Source organism: Pinus tabuliformis, chromosome 5_2 (genome assembly GCF_031772625.1).
Source record: "Pinus tabuliformis cultivar Carrire ecotype Pingquan chromosome 5_2, CPIR1, whole genome shotgun sequence".
Lineage (NCBI taxonomy): Eukaryota > Viridiplantae > Streptophyta > Pinopsida > Pinales > Pinaceae > Pinus > Pinus tabuliformis.
This window is the reverse complement of record NC_142306.1, coordinates 447,324,132-447,344,276: the sequence shown is the minus strand read 5'-3', so window position 1 is coordinate 447,344,276 and position 20,145 is coordinate 447,324,132. Positions and strand designations below refer to the sequence as shown.

Below are 20,145 nucleotides of genomic sequence, written 5' to 3'. Positions count from 1 at the left end.
ATATTTACCCTTACGCATTCTTGATTATTCTCTATTTGCAATCTATATTTCTTTGCACAATGTGTTTAATTTAAAATATAAAATGTAAAAGTCATGGACTTCATAACAAAATTCTGACTTAGGACATGATTAATACATCCATTGCTAGTTCTCTGCAAGGTCCATCTCCCCCTTGTTTAGTATTATGTATTGAATATATTAATCTTTTGGTTCATATCCATTGCTACAAGATCAATTGAAGCTTAAAAATGGGCCCTCCGTTGCCTTGGCCCTCTCCACTATTGCTTTGACCCTCTGTCTATAGAATGGTAAGTTAAATTACTACTCATATTTTTACTAAATTAATTTAAATATTCTTGCATTGTATAATTATTACATGAATCCATTGTATTATCCTATTTTTTTTTGGTGAGATCAGAACATTCGTATCACTTTCAAAAAGACCACTAGCATAAACTCAAAATTTTTTGATTGTCAGTATTGTGCGCTATTTCAGAGTTTGATAAACATAAATTGAAACTGTTCATAACATAAAAAGTAAATACTATGCTCAAAAACATAAAAATAACATTAAAGTAGAGTGTTGCTGCACAGTGTTGGCTTGCTTGATCTTCATCCTATAGGAGTATCCTCTGGGCCTGATGGCTATGGTCGTCTTTCAGTCTCAGATGAGGAAAAGTCCATGTTTATCAGGTCCTTGGCAAGAATTGTGACTTTTCTGTTGAGTTTGTCAACCTTTTCAAGCAGCTTTGCCATGCATATATTTAACTCTTGTTGCGTGTCTACCTTGTCAATGAGGACTCATCCCATTAAGGTTTTTATGTGCCAGTGCAGATCGACTGTTTGCATGTAGGAGGTGGTCCTAGCCCTGGTAGAATTCCCAATATTAGAAATGCACTCCTTGGTCTCCTATTCTATATATTTGTTTGGGACAAATCTTTGAGATTGCCTGACATGTTCTTCCACATTTGGAATAGCTCTTTGGACAACTGCATGGATTATGTCCCTGTAACATTCGATGGTTGCCTTAGTAACTGCGTGGGCTCACATGTGGTGAATCGTGTTGAAAATGTAGCGAGAAATTGATTCCTTTATTTGTGCCTTAATTCAAGGAGTCAATTTCGAGTTCCTTCTTGTGCATGACTCGAGTTCCTAAAATTTAGGAGTGTACCTAAAAATTAGGATGAGTTAGGATGCAGTTAACTGATGTGTTGAAGTTGAAGGTCGAGTTTTTGGTCTTCTAGTGTGAGTTGATTGAGGAAAAACACGAGTGGTTGAGTGTAGAAATCATTGTTTAGATTTGAAATTGCTCATGAAATTTACTAAATCACAATACTCGAAGCTACTCTAATGATCTGTGGAAATTAATTCACAATTTAGAAAACAAATCATAGACATGCAAAAGGAATCATCACACATGCACAAAGATTTATCTAGGGGAAAGCAACTGCTCAAAACCCCTTCCTATCTGTATTGCATTAATCAAAGAATAGAAATGAAATACATATGCTTGCTCAAGCCTGAGCACACCCTGCAAGTGTATAGTCTATCCCTCTGCCTGACTGATTGACTTTGGCCAACACTTAACCAATTTTCAAGCCCTCCAAGCTCTTATTTCCTTGCGTTGTTCCTTGAGGAAATTAGCCCCTATTATTTAGGAAATTCCCTCAATTGGATTGTGCAATTCCTATAGGTCCTTCCTTTGACTGCATGCACCACCTGTACACATTGGAATAGTCTACAACTGATAGTACACTGCCTTGGAATCTCCATCTCAACTGGGTAACTTGAATTCTCTACATGTATCAGTTATTTTGGGTTGATTGATTAGTTAACTGGTTGATCATTGAGTGTGGTTGAAGTTCCACTTCCACAACTTGACCTCCACTAGTTCTTCTAACAGTTAGAACTAGTTTAACTGACCATAACTCAATTTAACTGAAATAGATTGCTACAAATTAGCAATCATTCATACTAAACTAAACTCAAGATTCCCCAACTCGAATTAACCGAGTTAATTTAGTGACAAGTGCCATGTCACCTCAGTTAACTACCTCCAAGATTATTGCTGAAATAGAAATTCAAATTTTCTCTAGTTTGACCAAGGCAAAGTCAAACTGAGATTTCTTGTTGCATTTTCAAATTTCAACATTGAGTTTGAAGTCTTAGATTTGAGACAAGATGAGTTGCATGTGAGTTTTCTCTTGGTTAACTCAATCAATCACAAAAACATCTTTCTTAATTAGAATTTCATAAATTTTGGCCATTCGAATTGCATTAAATAGGAAGAACGAAGGCACTCTTGTATCATAATTTTGTGAGCTTGTGAGAGAAAGGTGCCAAGCATTCTTGTGCGAATTATTGGAGAGGGAAGCAATTCCTCTAGGGAGTGCACATAGAAATAGGGGTTTTTCCTATTTATTAGGGGTTACTAGTGTGCATAGAAATCTAAGGAAGGATCAAGGATCTTACGAGGTTGTTTCAACCCTAGTTCAAGGATGATAGATCAATTTGTATACTCTATTGAAGCAAGGTTATTTGTAAGAGATCTATTGGTCATTCTTCTTCAATAAAATTCTCAAGCAAGCGAGGGTTTTCCCAGTTGGGTTCTTTAGAAAAATTGTTGTGTTCTCTTGTGTGAATTATGCATTTATTTATGTTCTATTCTGCTACAAATTTAGTAGAGAAATTCTGTGTTTATATGAAAAGAAAGTGTTTTCAGGTTTTTCATATTAACAGATCATAATTTCGTGGATTTTCTACATGGTATCAGAGCTTTGAACAGGGATCGACTAGCACAACTTTCAAGATTGAAAGATGACACACATAAGATTAGGATTGAGAGAGTAGGATAGATTGGATGGTGCCTCAAATTTTGGTGTTTGGAAAGTCTAGATAATGTTCTTGTTGGACGAGTTTGGGCTAAAAGAATTTGCTGAGAAAGGTGTTGCAAAACCTTTAGATCCTAACAAGTTAAGGCTTTTTCAAAGGCAGATGGCCAAGACCAAGAGGATGATCCTAGATGGACTCTGGGATCATGTAGTCCCTCATGTTGTAGGTAAAGATATAGCTAAAGAAATGTGGGATGCCTTCTCTTTCAAGACCCTTCTGAGAATCAAAAGATGATTCTCAAGGAGATGCTGAGAATAATAAAGATGCTAAAGGGTGAGAATGTGATATCCTGCTTCACTAGAGTTCAGGGGGTCCGTGATGAGTTAGCAGCTACGGGAGATACGCCGATGGATGGAGTGTTGGTACGAGTTGCTATAAACAGGGTTACGAACAAGTTGGCTACTTTTGTTTAAGGGATTATTGGACAAGAGAAGTTGCTGGATTGGGAACGCATATGGAGTGAATTCACTTAGGAGGAGCTAAGGCTCAGTCTAGTTGAGGCTTCTAGTGTTAGTGGCAAGGGTTCCAAGGTTGAGAAGGAAGAGGAGAATCTTGCTCTTGTGGGTAAAGTTAAAGGGAAGAAAGGCAAAGGGAAGGGTGAGAACAACCAGAAGAGTGACAAGAAGAAAAAGGATTTAAAGATCAAGTATTTCCACTGTCACGAGTTTGGGCACTTTGCTTTGAAGTGTCCTAACCAAAGAAGAAGGGGTCGAATAAGGAGCATGTAGTTGCAACAACTGAGGTAGATGGGTTTGCCTCTCAGTTTGAGAAGGATTTCTCATTAATAGCTTGCATGGCAAGCTCAGTAGGGAGCAACACGTGGTATATTGATTTAGGTGCCTCTTTCCACATGATTGGGAATAGGGAGTTCTTTAGCGAGCTAGAGGAGAAGGATTTGTAGGTGCATATCGAGCTTGGAGATAATGGCAAGTATGCGACCAAGGGAGTTGGTATTGTTAACTTTGAGAGGGAGTCAGGTAATTCTCTCCATCTCAAAGATGTTCTCTATGTTACAGGACTGGAGAAGAACCTGGTTTCAGTAGCTATCCTTGATGATAAATGATATGATGTCATCTTTAACATAGGTAAGGCTTACCTCAAGCATGTAGCTTCCCGGATAGTGAAGCAAATAGGTGTGAGGATGAAGAACGTTTATAGGTTACAGGTAGAGATTTGTGCAACCTTGAGTAGCAAGGTAGGGGGTGAGCAGAGTAGAGATATTGGAGAACCTTGGCACAGGCGCATGGGACACTTGCATCATGGAGCGCTGAAGATTCTTCAACAGATTGCCACAGGATTACCAACATGCAACTTTGACAAGAGTGGAGTGTGCAAGGGGTGTACACTTGGCAAGTCTTCCTTCCATGGTCAACAGAGCCAAAGGGGTTTTGGAGCTGGTGCATTCAAATGTGTGCGGGCCCTTTTCTTCTCCATCACTAATGAGACACAGGTATTATGTTACTTTCATTGACGATTTTTCTTGGAAAACTTGGATTTATTTTATGAAAAAGAAAGATAAGGTCTTAGACAGGTTCATGGAGTTTAAGGCCTTGATGGAAAAGCAAACCGGGAAGAAAATCAAGGCAACAAGAATTGACAATGGTGGAGAATATGTCTCTAATGCCTTAAAGGCGTTTTGTGCAACGGAAGATATTAGGCGAGAGTTGATAACCTCATAACCCTTAAGAGAATGGGGTGGCTGAGAGGAAGAATTGCAGTATTGTTGGAGTGACCAAGGCTATGTTGCATGATCAGGGATTGCCTATGTTTTTGTGGGCATAAGCGTGCAACACTGTAGTATTCTTGCAGAATAAGAGCCCACATAGGGTGTTTGGGCAAGTTACACCAAAGGAGGCTTTCACAGGGAAGAGGCCTGATGTTTCACACTTCTAGATCTTTGTCACAAAGGTCTATTGTCATGTGTCCAAGGATAGTAGGAAGAAGCTAGATCCCACAGTAGAAAAGGGAATTTTTGTGGGATATAGTGAGACAACTTAGGCCTATAGGGTGTATCTTCTAGGACTCATGAAGACAGTTCTTAGGTGAGTAGTGAGATTCCGGGAGGATCAGGCTCTGAGAGTTTCCTTAGAGCGTGAGCAGATTGTAGTACTTGAGGAGGAGCTACTCGTCACAACCATTACCTTAGAGTCGGCCACAAACGCAACCACAACCAAGTGGAAGGAGGGAAGCACAACAGGATTTGAAGTAGGATGAAGAGGAGAGTTTAGGTCGAGAGTAGACAGATCAGCCAGAGCCACCCACCACAGGGAGGAAGAGGACCAAGTGAGCTGAGAAGTTGATTCAGGAGGCTCAAGAGCAGGTCGAGGCTCCTAGCACCATGTTTAGGCAGAGCAAACAACCACAAAGGTACACATGTTATATGGCATTGATGACAAAATTGGTGGACACTGAGCCTTTTTCTTATAAGGAGGTAACTTCTCAAGAGGTTTGGCAGTATGCCATGATGGAGGAGTATTCCTCTATCATGAAGAATAATGTCTAGGAGATTGTTCCACGACTTGAGGGGTAATCAATAGTTGGATCAAGATGGGTGTACAAGGTGAAGCATGGAGTAGATGGGAGTGTGGAGAAGTACAAGGCCAGGTTCGTGGCCAAGGGCTTCTTACAAATTGAGGGCATACACTATGAGGAGGCTTGTGCCCCAGTAGCACAGTATTTATCCATTAGGACTATTCTAGCACTTGCAGCATAGATGGGGTGGAAGATCCACCAGATGGATGTGAAGATAACTTTCCTCAATTGAGTAGTTGAGGAGGAAATTTATATGGAGCAACCAGAGGGATTCGAGCAATTCAACAGAGACACACATGTATGCAGGCTGAAGAGAGCTCTTTATGGGCTTAAGCAGGGTCTAAAAGCATGGTACACTTGGATTGATAACTATCTTTGAGGATTGGGCTTCACTAAGAGTGAGGCGGATGCCAACCTATACTACATCATGGTTGGAGGGTTTCCGCTCATTCTAGTTCTCTATGTTGATGACCTTATATTCACTGGGGATGAGAGCTTGATCCAGGATTGCAAGGAGGACCTTGTGAGGGAGTTTGAGATGAATGATATGGGGCTTATGCACTATTTCATTAGCTTGGAGGTTTGGTAGGGTGATGATGAGATTTTCATGAGACAGGGGAAGTACACTACAAAAATTTTCCAAAGATTTCATATGCAAGATTGCAGGCCCATGGCCATGCCTCTAGTCACAAACTGGATGAAGGTGAATGCCAATAGTTCGAAGCGAGTTGATCCTACATTATACAGGCCACTCATTGGGTCGTTGACGTACTTGGTCAACACATGACTTTATATTTGTTTTGTAGTCATCCAATTAAGTCTGTTCATGGTGGAACCGACCAGAGTGCATTGGGTTGTTGCGAAGCATGTGTTGAGATATCTCAAAAGCAGAACAAACTATGGATCATGGTACATATAGGTTGATGGAATGAGGCTTGAGGGCTTCACAGATGCAGATTGAGCAGGGTGCTCCTCATACATGAAGAGTACTTCAGGTGGCATCTTCAACATTGGGTCAACAACTGTTTCTTGGTACAACATTAAGTAGATATCGATTGCACTCAGTTCAGCAGAGGCCGAGTACATGGTTGCTAGTCAGGCAACTTGTGAGGCTATTTGGATGAGGAAGTTGCTTATGAGACTTTTTAGACAAAGGATGCAGCCTATCATGATACATTGTGATAATTAGAGTTGCATCAAACTCTCTAAGAACCCAATGTTTCATGATCGCTTAAAGCATATCGAGATTTGGTATCACCATTTTAGAGATTGTGTGGAGAAAGGGTGAAGCTACCGTACATTCCAACAGGGGAGCATGCAGTAGACATCTTGATCAAGGCTTTGGCAAGAAACAATTTTGTTCATCAGAGGGATAAGTTGGGAGTTGTACATAATCCCTTGCTCTCCAAGAGGTAGTGTTGAAAATGTAGCGAGAAATTGATTCCTTGATTTGTGCCTTAATTCAAGGGGTCAAATTTGAGTTCCTTCTTGTGCATGACTCGATTTCCTAAAATTTAAGAGTGTCCCTAAAAATTAGGATGAGTTAGGATGCAGTTAACTGATGTGTTGGAGTTGAAGGTCGAGTTTTTGGTCTTCTAGTGTGAGTTTATTGAGGAAAAACACGAGTGGTTGAGTTTCAAGTCTTAGAATTGAGACAAGATGAGCTGCATGCGAGTTTTCACTTAGTTAACTCAATCAATCACAAAAACATCTTCCTTAAGTAGAAATTCACTAATTTTAGCCATTTGAATTGCATTAAATAGGAAGAACGAAGGCACTCTTGTATCATAATTTTGTGATCTTGTGAGAGAAAGGTGCCAAGTATTCTTGTGCAAATTATTGGAGAGGGAAGCAATTCATCTAGGGAGTGCACATAGAAATAGGAGTTTTCCCTATTTATTAGGGGTTACTAGTGTGCATAAAAATTGAAGGAAGGATAAGGGATCTTGCAAGGTTGTTTCCTGCCTAGTTAAAGGCTAAGAGATCAGTTTGTATTCTCTATTGAAGCAAGGTTATTTGTAAGAGATCTATTGCTCATTATTCTTTAATAAGATTTTCAAGAAAGCAAGGGTTTTCCAAGTTGGATTCCTTAGAAAAATTGTTGTGTTCTCTTATGTGAATTATGCATTTATTTTTGCTCTATTCCGCTGCAAATCTAGTAGAGAAATTATGTGTTTATATGAAAAGAAAGTGTTTTTCAGATTGTTCATATTAGCAGATCAGAATTTCATGGATTTTCTACAAATCGATGGTTGACTGAGTTCAGAAGGAGGGGTGAGAGTGGGTTGCCCCCATCTTCCATCGCGCTAAGGCATTAATGATCGACATTTGGCCATGTTACAGGGAACAAAACAATGGGATGTGACAACACAGTAGGTATGCTCTAAAGAGTAGGATGAAAAAACTTTTGCTTCAAGTAAGCTGAAAAGACACATGGGGGAGCAAGGGAGGGCAAAAGAAAGGTGTGTGGGAGAAGAAAATTGACAGAGAGCGAACCTAGAATAGAGAAAAAAACCAGAAAGGCTCTATGAGGAATATAAAGAAAGGGTAATAAAGGAGATTAGAAGAGAGACTTGGGGAGAGGCGAGCAATTAACTTAGAGGAAAAAACTAAACCCCACAATATAATTGAACCCAGAGGGGATAATTAGCCAGAAACCCACAAAACCAAAGACGAAATTCAAAGCATTGACAAGAATTTCTAAAATGAAACTAAATTCCAGACTGGGATAATAAAATGCCCGAACCTAGCACTGACTAGAATTTCTAAAAATGAATCTGAATTCTAGATTCGGATAATAAAAAGATCGAACCTGCAATTGTTGAAGACAATTCCTCAACAGTTCCATGGATCAACTTTATCAAACCAACAACCCAAACCCCGTTCTTTGCTCTCCATGGTTGATTGATTATATGCATGCGACCACCTTCAAGTCTTACAAATTGTTCCTTAGGTGGCCACCTCTTGGCATAATTTGTTTGTCTCTCACCATTTCCTACCATAATGAATACCAACTTTCCTTCGCAGTTCAAGATTCAAGCTGGGTGTACCCTCCCCAAGCTTTGCATGATCGAGCTCTACTGCCCTGCAAATTTTCGAAGACTCCTGTACTTGCTTCTCATTACTTGACGTATGATCATGCATGTAGGCTGCTAAATGGAAGGCATCTTGCCTTCCTTTTTGTCACCTGTGGCTCTCATCCCAAGTTTGGGTGAGTTTCCAACCCTTCGCACCCTTCGTGGGGATATTGTACTATCCTAATTTTACTGATATGCCTCTCCACACATTATAAAATCTTGTTGGTGGAAATAAGACTATACTTGCTTGAGTTGTTGGTAATAAGGAGAATGATCTTAGATAGGAAAAGAGTGGGATATATGTGTTAGATATCCTTAAAGCCCAATAAACTGATTTGCAATTTTCTAAGTGTAAAAACCCAAAAACACAAATAAATGATATTCTGGAAATCAAATCACGAATACACTAAATTGTCTAACTTAATATGCACAACGGAAAATAAATAAAAGACAAACACATCAACCAAAGAACACAAGATATACCCAGGAAACCCCAACTCTGGGAAAACCTGCAATGTTATGTGTATTTTATTATTCTTCTGCAACAAAAGATTTTCTTCTGAGAATTACAACAAGGGAGAAACTTCCCGGTTTATCACAGAAATACAACTGATCAATCCTCCAAGATAAATATATCTAATCAATTTCCTTCTCTATTTGCCAAAAGGCTACGCGAATTTGCTTGTTTGCTCGCATGAGCGCAAATTCTCTCCTCCAGTGCACATGTGCAAACTGGAGTTGCATAACTGATCTCAGGGCTAAGGCAATTCGACCTTTACTTTATCTGAATCTCTCCTGGAAGTCGAACCTCTGCGAAATGTTGAACTCTCAGCTCTCCCTTCACTGTGCTCTCACACCTGCTTGTGCCAGAGAGAGGTGGAGAGAGCTTTTGGATGGATGGAGTTGCTGGAGGTGCAGAGATAGGATGTGGACGTGAGTTGGACCGAAAACACTCAAATTGACCAGTGGCAGGATATGCGTTATATTTTTTCTAGTGGCAAAACATCACAAATTTGGCATTAATTATACAAGTAGTATGTGTTACAAATCATACAAGTCAGTTACATAGTATATGAGGAAGGATATTCCTGTGTATGCAGATGTTAGAGTAGAATATGATGAAGAGCAAATATATGCGTTAAAAATGTCTTAGTCTTGTATGTACCAGAACGACTAAAAATGCGTTTAAGAAAAATCATAGAAAAATGTTGCTAAGAGACATGTGCTGAGTGTGCTAGAAGTATGCCAAAACAATGTTACAGTGCCAGAATCAAAATCAAGATTTCTCTTGATTCTAGGGTTGCAAGCGACGAAACTTGGAGTCTTACGTCCACATTCTCAAACCATGAAATAGGATTCATTGATATGGTGCCTTATGCTGGAGTATATGTTTGATGGTGCGTTTCCATTGACATATGTTTGCTGAAATATTGCACATTGCATTGACACATGTTTGTTGATATATGGTGCGTTATATTGGAATTAGGGTTTTGTGCCCTAATTTCATGACAATTATTTTAATGGTGGTTCATGGACACTGGGTGGCCGCTACATCCATGGGAAAATCCGGGCAGATCAACCCTGAAGGGAATAAAATCCCACCGGCCAAACTAGCAGGGCCTAACCCTAAGGGCGTCGAGGAGAATTGACCCTGTGACCTCCCAATCAACGAGGTACTTAGCAACACGAACTCGACCAAATGAGCTAATCGTTGGGGCCCTAATTTCATGACAATTGCCCAACATTGTATTCAGTTCATATAATGTAGTAGTGTGATCATGAAGAATCAATGTCATAGTTGAAAAAGTGTGAAGAATCCGCTCCAGGAATCAATCATGGCTTCAGGTTTATCCCATTGATATTTATGCCAAATTGAGGTGACAAGGACTAAGGTCAACATATTTGCAACAACATCAAAATCCAACACTGCCCCTTGGGGAATAACATCAATATATGGTGGAGCGTTATTAGTTTGAGGCGCAACATTTGAGGATATAAGACATATTTTCTATGATTTTCTGGATGAATGGCAATGGGGATGTTGGCCTTTTCATTGTCGATATGGGAAAATACAATGGAAAAGGCATGATGCAAGGCTATGGCAATGGCAAATGTGTTGCAGAAGAATATTAATGCATTGCTATTTGAATATGTTGAAATTTATTTTATTGACATGGAGAATATTAATGCATGTTATTGAATATGTTGAAATTCATTTAATGTATTTTAATATTCAAGAGTTGAAACAATTTTGGAATTGAAGAGACACCCTTGGAATGCAAAGAGACAAGACTTGTCATTTCAGATTCATATATGGAATACTAACAACCATCAAAGTTCATTTATAAAAATGTGTGAGGTTGGAAGGATGAAAGCTTAGAGAGTTAGAGAATGTGAGAGTTGATTGAGGTGCTGTTAATTAGTTACCTGGCACATATATAGAGCTGATGTGAAGCAGATTTGAGGAGAAGAAGAAGTAGAGATACAGATGGAGGTATGCAAAGTTATAGACTAGGTAAACTAGAATGTTTATTGTATGTATAAGGGGATTGCAGTCTCCTTTCAAGTTGCAGCTTGATAAAGAATAGGTTGGAGCCTGTTGAGGTAGGAGCCTCCTGTGGGTTGTAGCCTGCAAAAAATTGATGGGAGTTGGAGCTTCCTTGCAAGTTGAAGCTTGCAAAAGAAATTGAGGTAGCAACCTCCTGTAGGTTGGAGCCTACAGAAAATCAGATGTAATAAGAGTGGGAGCTTGCCTTTACATAACAACAATAAGAAAGTCGTGGTTTTCTCCCTTTATGGGTTTCCACTTATTTTAGGTGTTCACATGTGATGATTTTGTGTGCTGATTTTATGCTGTCATGAAAGTTATGCAGTCATTTACATGTTAAATGTTGATTACATATTAAATCTGTTGTTCATAAGGTGTATGCTGCTCATTTAATAGTTCAGTGAACCATTGAAAAATAATAAGAATTTAATGTCCATGAATGAACTAAATTGGTTCACCTTCCCTCCTAGTTTAGTCAAGTTTCCAACACTATCGTGGACTGATGGCCTAATCCTGCAAATTTGGCGAGTCTCCCCCAAACCATAGCATATAACATCGAGGATTCCTAAACGATGATCTGTGAGTTACATTCATTCCCCCCCGACGCCCGGAAGCCCCGATAACTAGCGAGGCCTACTAGTCTCACACCACGACAGGTCGGGGATCACCAAGTGAGCATTATAGATTTTTTTACATTCATATGTGTATCAAGTGTACTTACTCGCTTTAAGGCATCCACTTATTGAAGACCTCTAACACGAACGCCGATCAAACAAACGCAAAGTGGTTGGTGATTTCATCGAACTTAGTATTTTGTCCTTTTGTCTAATATGTCATGTCCATTGATTTGAAGTACAAATATCTCCACACTATCAAACTTCCCCTACCAACTCTTTCTTTATAAAAACGGGAATCGCCTTCGAGTCCTTCGACTTCTAATCAAATGACAATGATTTCCTATGTTGGCATCCACAACATGCACATTCCATGATGCTAAGTCTTGCATATTTTAACCTACCTCAAATTCTTTTAAGATTTTTTTTATTTCTTAACCATGTGAAACAATATTTATTATTAGTTGCATGGAAGCTAGAACGCGAAATGCACATAACATACATAGGGCAAAAACAATGTTGGTAATCACCATAGGCTTCCTAAAATTTCTTTACTTGTGTCTATCATGGAGTTGGACCTTGAAAGCTGCTTCTTTATGTTCAAACCCAAGCCCACAAAATTTACTGTAAATGTCTTCCCTATATAGAAATGAGATAATTGCTCTTCCTTATGCTCTAAAATTTTTAGAAAATTTAGTTTCCTCTTCTAAATTTGGAAAACATTTTACCACATAGAAAAAGTCCTCAACAAAATTTTGCTTCTAAAAGATACTTCCATCAAACATGAAGGAGAGGAGTAGTCTCATGATTCAACCATTCATAATTAGGGCTGAAATTCCATATGCAGAGTGTACAATGTATACTATACAGTCTAGGTATTTTATTTAGCAAAAGATGACCTATAAATCGTGATGATGGTAGAGAAGCGCCCAATTCCAAGATTCAATATCACTGGAGGATTAAAAGTTATCAATTCACTACCTTGATCTATCTGCACTATGTGTGCGACAATTGTTCACTAAATCAGATTTCAAGTTATTCAAAGACGAATAACAAACATGTAAGTACATTTGTAGGTGTAGTACTCATACGAATATACATACATTGAAGGTTTGCATATGCAATAGTTAAAATGTCATTTTAACATTTGTCTATGAGTTTCTTGAGGTCCAAATCTAGACTTCATCTCTGCTTGTTCTATATTAGGGCTCTAAACTTTTTGTCTCCAATGTCCATTGAGTCCAAGTGTCGAACCTGGGCTCTAATACCACTTTGTAACACTTCTTCCCACCCCCTTGTACGATTGCACGTTGCGGAAGGTGTTATTAACACCTAACCCGATTTTCAAAGTCTGTCATGAAAATGGGGTCATAAAAATGCCTCTTTCTAAACACTTGCAAAAGTAGAAATGGCTGTCATCATTACATTTAGCTCAACGAGAGCTTTCTAACGATATAAAATTTTTGTTGATTCGAGTCCCAGATCAAAATCTACGCTTAAAAGAAAATTGCTTATTAACATTGGCCACGTCAACATTAGTGTGCCATGTGGCACCTGTGTGGTTTTTGGATTTGGTCCACATCGCATCGCCACGTGGACCAGTGGGTCCTTCGCATTGGCACAAGGAACTTTGATTATATATATGAAGTACATGTGTTAAGGTTCACATTGCTTGAAGGTTGCAACTTTTGTGGGGAATCTCGTATACATACTGGTACACACCCACAAGTCAAAACTATCGGGTTGGGGAGTCCCAATGATACCCCGCACTTCCCTTCACTGGAACCCAAGAAAGCTCGTAGGTCAAGACCTCTATGGGGTCTACCTTGCGCTTTCCATATCAATGTTGTCATGGACGAGTGACATGATGCTACTAATTCAACATATCTCCTCCAAACCATAGCACATCATGTTGGGGGGTTCCTTGGTGATGACTCATGACTTACTTTCATTGCCCCCCCCGATGCCTAGAGGCCTGATAACTGGCGGGGCCTACTAGGCTCATGCCAATGCAGGTTGGGAGTCACTTAGTCTATAACATTTTTTACATTCATATGTGTATCAAGTGCACTTACTCCCTTTAAGGCATCCACTTGTTGAGGACCTCTAACACGAATGTCGATCAAACAAATGCAAAGTCATTGTTGATCTCATCAGACTTACTATTTTGTCCTCCTTTTGTCTAATATGTCATGTTCATCATTTTGAAGTACAAATCTCTCCGCCCTATCATACTTCCCTACCAACTCTTTCTTTATAAAATGGGAATTGCTTTCGAGTCCTATGACTTCCAATCAAACGACAATGATTTCCTACGTTGGCATCCACAATATGCACATTGCATTATGCTGAGTCTTGCGTCTTTAACATACCACAAATTTCTTTAAGATTTTATTTATTTCTTAACCATGGGCGACAATGTTTATATTTAGTTGCATGGAAACTACAATGCGGAATGCACATAACATACATTAAATCCCTTGTCACTAAGAAACATCCCTATGTTTACGATTTTGTGATATATAATTACGTGGGTGATAATAAATCCCCACATGACTTGGTTGAGGTTGGAAGAGGAGCGCGACTCCCAAACCAAGAAATATATATATATATATATATATATATATATATATCCACTATTCAGGACACTCCAAACTCAACATTATGGAAACATGCAAGTGACCATGATCGTCTAGTTAATAAAGTTGATGGCGTGAGAGAGGATAATCACCCAATAATGTATAACCTTTAAATGCTTAACGAAGGCCTTGTTACCTCAAAATCTAGTAGGTCTTGTAGAGGGGTACCCTTATAAGACAAGCACTAGACTAAGTGACAACAATGAGGTGTGGCCCACTATCACCACAACCACTACACCTTGTTGTTTATGGATTTTCACCAATGGGAGGCTTCCTGTTATAGAGGTCACCTATGAAAGATATGCTAGTTTCAAGGATTAAGGTGACACTAAAGGCTTATAGAGGATGGCTCTTTTTAAGTACAAGGCTCAATCAAGGAAAGAGAGGCAACTCACATCCTCTAGTAAGACCAAATTAGGGCACAATTGACCTAGGGCTTGAGAAATAGGAAGCCAAATGGGATACCCTAGAGTCAGTAGGTCAAGAAATGGTTTCCAAACAATGAATATTATGAAGCAAATGGTCTAAGAAACATTCAACAAGTCCTCAAGTTGAAGCTTTACAAAATTAGGGTTTTCCTAGGGCAAATCTACCTAGGGCAAGAGGATTAGGGCTTGAAATGGAAAGATCCACCACTAAGGGAGGTTGATTTTGAGGCTATCAAGTTTCTCTCAATGTTGAATCCTTCCACAAGCTGAAATTCCTTCTCCATGCCAATTCGCACGAAGCCCTAGCTTGCCCGCTTATCCTTTAGAGGGATGAAATTAGAGAGAGAGAGAGCGAAATTCAATTTTATGGATAAAATTGTGTTTGATCACCAATTTGACAAGGCCAGTGCCTAGTCCTTGGGATGATGGAGTCTATGGATGTGAAAGTTCGACTAAATCTTGCAAAGGAGTAACGATATTTTGATACCCTAGAACAAATCCCTAACTATTATCTTTGTGAGGGATCAAGGTCACTTGTAAGAGCTATTACATATGTTCACCAAGGGGATTTCCATTCACATTTCATACATGAGTAATGGATACAATGATGATATCTAGATTTTATACAGTAGATCTTCAATAATAAGAGCACAATAGAAAAATGCTAGATTACCAATTCATTCCATACATTAGACATGAAATTTAAGATTTATCAAGTACAAGGTTCACTTACAAGGTAAAATGCATGAATAATCCTTTGTTGATCCAAGATAACTTCTCCAATGCCAAGAAAAGCTCCAATAGACAAAAATGTCCCATAGGATCACATCTCCACAAGATATTAAGAAGGCCGAAATCTCTAATAGGGTTGAATTCAAGTTCAAGTGATGAGGATTTGAAACAATAATCCTCTCCTCTAATTATATAAGGAGTACATCGTCTGATTAGCCTATGAAGCCCCTAAACACAAGTTTGATGATGACATAACCTTGGGTTACAAGCCAACCTACAAGCTTTTCACGAAGATGCTTGAATTAGCTCACACATGTGAGTTGCTAGCTCTCTAGGGCTGACATCATGAAATAAATGTGCTCCAAATGGCATGTCCAAGTAAGATGAGGTGTCCAAGATGATGTACAAGCATATCAAAATCTAGATTTGAGGGTTAGCCCTTAGATCCACCTCATTGGCTCCTGTTGGGTCCCAAGATCCAGTGCGGGGTAGCACAAAGTGGTCTCCATGGGTCTCCAATTACTCAAAGTGCCCTCCTCTGCTCCATCGTTGAGGGCTTCTTAGGTGCAACTAACCCTCCCTAGTCTTCGAAGGTGAGACCATCCTCATCTAGGCCCTAAATCAATTGCTAGCCATCAATTGGTGTCAAGGCTGGCTTAGGGGCATGCTGGATCTAGGTGTGCCGTCTTGAAGAATCATCAAATCTGGTACAAAGTGATCCAACGTCCTGAGTACAGGGGTTGCCCTGGAACATGTGTCTTATGTTGCTACTACTAGGAGGCCCATGAGTCTCACCGCTTCACTTGTTTGTGCCAATATACTTCTGTAGAGGCATGGGTACCTGTGGAGGAGGTGCCCAAGACCCAAGCTGCTGAACCATGTGACAATCACATCAAAGATTCTAGTGAAATCAACCAATCATTAGGGACAAAGATCATTATGGCATCTAAGTGAACCAAACTTGAATGTTGCAATCAAGATCCCTTAATCAGGACGCGAATGTCGCAATGATGTTTTCTCCCTAGCTAGGGGTGGCTAAAGGTTAACCCTATTAGGCGTTTCCAGCCTCTAAGCTGAAGTAGCATTTCCTTGGTCCACCCTTCAATCGCTAAGTGTTAGTGAATAATAATGATGATAACGGAGGGGATAAGACTTCATGGCCAAGTGCCATGGTCAAAGGAACTAGATGATGGGGTTTCCACATTTTGAGTGTATAGAATCTAGATGTCCACATCCCCCAAGTTTCCCATTCTCCTAGGATGGGTGGATGCTTGGGGAAATGTTTTCCTATGTAACCCTTTGGGGGAAACTCAGGGAAATGTATGGGAAACATTTCCTCAATGTGGTGGACGCATTTCCCCAAGAAGGGGGCTGCCCGGGTTTTCCCCCCAAGAAATTTTGTCTAACAACCCATGAAGATTGGAGGCAAACAATTAAGGGATAGAGATTTGAGGAGTTTTGTACCTTGGTAATTAATGGTACCTTATGCTAAATTTCTGAAATTATATTTTACCTTTTCTATCCTTTTACTTAAATTTTTGACATTACCAGTGATTGTTTGAGGATGTTTGAGAGTGGTTCCAACCTCATCAGACTTCATATGGAGAAATTAGAAGTTCATAACCCATTCAGAATTCAGTAGACTTACGAGTTTTCAGGATTTCAGGATTGGCAAGATTATAGCATTTCCACTGGATTGCACAATTATGGATTTTCGTGAGATGAATTTTTAATATTTATTGTTGGGATTTTATCATTATTTTTATATTTTGTAATTTTAGAGACAGGGATCCGTAAGCTAGGGACCCTGACGTCCCCTTGCGCCCTCGCCCTCCCCCACCCCTGGAATTTTCTAATATTTTTGGGTGCTCCCATATGTCCCCCTTGTGTGTCTCCCGACACTTGCGCTGCTCCATCCTGAAAACTTGGTGGAATATAGTTCAATATTAGTGGCATGAACATATATACTGTCTATCCTTGAACAGGTTATTTCTGCATTTACATACCAACTGGTGCTTGCTCGATCCTTTTTTATCAGTCCTGTTTAGTAAATTTACTAATGGTCAATTAAATTATAAAGAAGTGCAGGAGCATGGCCCTGAGTTGTACAAATGAAGAGTTTGGATAGCAAAACTCCCCAAAACATTTGTAACATTCCTTGAAATCCTGATGATCATTAAAATCATCTATGGGGAAAAGTTGAAAACATTTGACACATACTGCTTGATAGCCTTCAATTGTAATTACACTAGCTTTTCCCTTCTTTTGGGTGGGGTGTGTCGCCATTATTAAAACCATGGAGGACTTGCACCTACCTTGTCTGCAAGACACATTTGGATGTTCATCCAGTCTGTTGCTCCTATTAATATATTTTATGACTCAGAGGAAACCCTTTAGTCTCTGTGAGGAGACGGCATACACGGAAGGCTTGCTATAGCTAGTTTTCTTATTTTTCTTTTTCTTCTCGTACACAGTTTAGTTGATCCATCTAGCCATTAGTTTTCTCTTGAACTATATGCTTTTTTCCTATGCTTCCTCTTTTGGCCTTGCTTATCATCTATTTATCTTGACACCTCCATCCTGTGCATGGTTTGGAGTTCAGGATTTTAGCCACTTTTATCTATTTTTGCTTTACTGCCCTCCTTTACCTTATTTGTTTCTCTTGATGTCATTGAATTTATATCTCCTAACATCAAAATTTCTTGTTTGATTTCTTTGATTTCCTTTGAATAACTTGCATTAGTTCCCTTTTATTGTCCATTACCTAGAAGTCCCATTATTCTGTTTCCTTTGTTGCCCAGGAATTCATCAACTTGGATAATTCTTAGATCTCCTGTATTCTTCCCTTTGCGGATCTTGTTTGTATCTCCATATGTGTAGTCAGGTTGGTATACTCGTGCTTGGTTGTTTCTTAACATCCCTGGTTGGTCCTCTTGTTCTCCATGCTATTTCGAAACTGTTAACATTCCTTTCTTTTCTATCAATTTCTTTATAAATTATTTTCTTTTACTCTGTGCCGCCATTCTATGTCCTACATCTAAATGTCACATTTCATAATGCATGGTCTGTCTCCATATTATTCCTCATCCTCCATGTCTCAAGTGAATCTCATCTAGCAAACACTTAGTAAGGTCCTTGTCAAAACAGATTCTGGCACATGTAATCATATTCACGACCTCATCTATATAAATGTCTTAAACAGAGATATTGATAGGCCTACCAAATTTAGTTCCTAGTGTCCTTTAAAAGTTTCCCATTCCAAGTGTAGTAAGTTAAGATTTATGGATTACATTACAGCGGGGAATGAGAAAAACTCTAGGGTAACTGGATTTAGTTTGGGAAACCACTCGATTGCCAACTGAACATGCCATAGAACCATGGTCTTTCCCTCACCATTCTCTTCTAATCTCAAAAGTATTCAAAAAGCAAACGAAGATAACATTTGGAGCATGAGAAAAAGAAGAGATCTTACTTTTATGCAATCCTATTTACATGGCCAGAGCTAGATTAGGCCTTTGTTCATTGACTCTTTGTTGGTTGCTTCTTCCTTTTCTTTGTTGACTTCCAGGATTGGAACATTCTCTACCTTCTCAGAGAAGGAACTTCACGCGAGACAACTGAGTTGAAACTCTGGTCCTGAGCCACCATGCATATGGTATGTTTAACAAGGGGATCACAATCCTCTTGAAGTACCCTGCAGATTGTGACGATTCCAAGAAAGAAAGGCAGGACATACCCACCCTATATGATAAGGCAAGACAGAATGACTTGCTTCCTGCCTCAGAAAAGCATGCACTTCTCACCTTTTATATCGGTGATGAACCTTGGCACACAGCCTCCGAAACCCCTGCCATCAAATTGGTTATTCACCTGCTAACTTCAACTTGCAACTCATGATACAGCTGTCTATTGAATGCTCAAATCATCTGTATATTTACACCAATCGTATGGCATCACGGATGTGACAGTATGCTTTCAGCTGGTAATTATTATATTTTCTGTGTGAATTGCTTGATTGAAAATGTGGCTGCCTCTTACTGGATTTGTCTCACCAGGCTTATCTTTTGCTTTAGAGAGGGTAATCCACTACATATTATTATCTTTCTGTATTGCAACGATCATAAGAGGGTATTCTATGTAAACATTTCATGTTTAATGCTAATGATTGTCATTGGAAAGCTTTCTTTTTTTTTTACTCAGGAACTCCACCTTTTTAGTTTTGAGCATTCTACTACATCTTGGTTCTGTGTATTTTTATATAGGTGTGTATTTGCGGATGCAGAGTGCATTTTCTCTCACTTGATGTTTTGCCAGTGCAGAAAAATTGCTTTTTGATTAATAAGTTTGTATACTACAACGGGATGTCTTCTCAGATGACAGTTCCTGTTTTGATGGGGAGAGGAGCTATTGAGGTTGACTCATCATTCAGTAGCTGATTTCACATTGTATTTTGAAAGTTACTATGGATTGTTTCCCCATCGACACTCGATCTCAGCGCATGGGTGGTCAAAGGGAGAAGTTTGTAAGGTATCTATTCCTAAAGTGAAGCTCCAGTTATTTTGCCTTTATGATGGTTTAGGTGAGAGTAGATTGCCGACAAACTTAGATTATTTAGGCTGATATGGCTTAGCAGTTACTCAAATTCTTTTTGTAGGCTGGGTGTATGAAGCCATGAAGTCATAA

The 20,145-nt window shown here is 39.3% G+C and overlaps 1 protein-coding gene across 5 annotated transcripts in view; it reads left to right on the top strand.

The window, feature by feature from the left end:
• Positions 1–20,145, top strand: part of LOC149159587 (putative cyclic nucleotide-gated ion channel 5) — a 330,539-nt gene that overhangs the window by 11,863 nt on the left and 298,531 nt on the right. The window contains exon 2 of one of the 5 annotated variants that reach the window (XM_089436523.1): positions 19,836–19,989. The exons of 1 other annotated variant lie outside the window; for it this stretch is intronic. In XM_089436523.1, the coding sequence (XP_089292649.1) occupies positions 19,925–19,989 (65 nt within the window). In that variant the 5' untranslated portion in view covers positions 19,836–19,924. Of the gene's footprint in view, positions 1–19,724; positions 19,990–20,145 lie in introns of all 5 variants that reach the window. 3 more of the 5 variants (XM_089436520.1, XM_089436522.1, XM_089436521.1) reach the window with 3 other exon arrangements.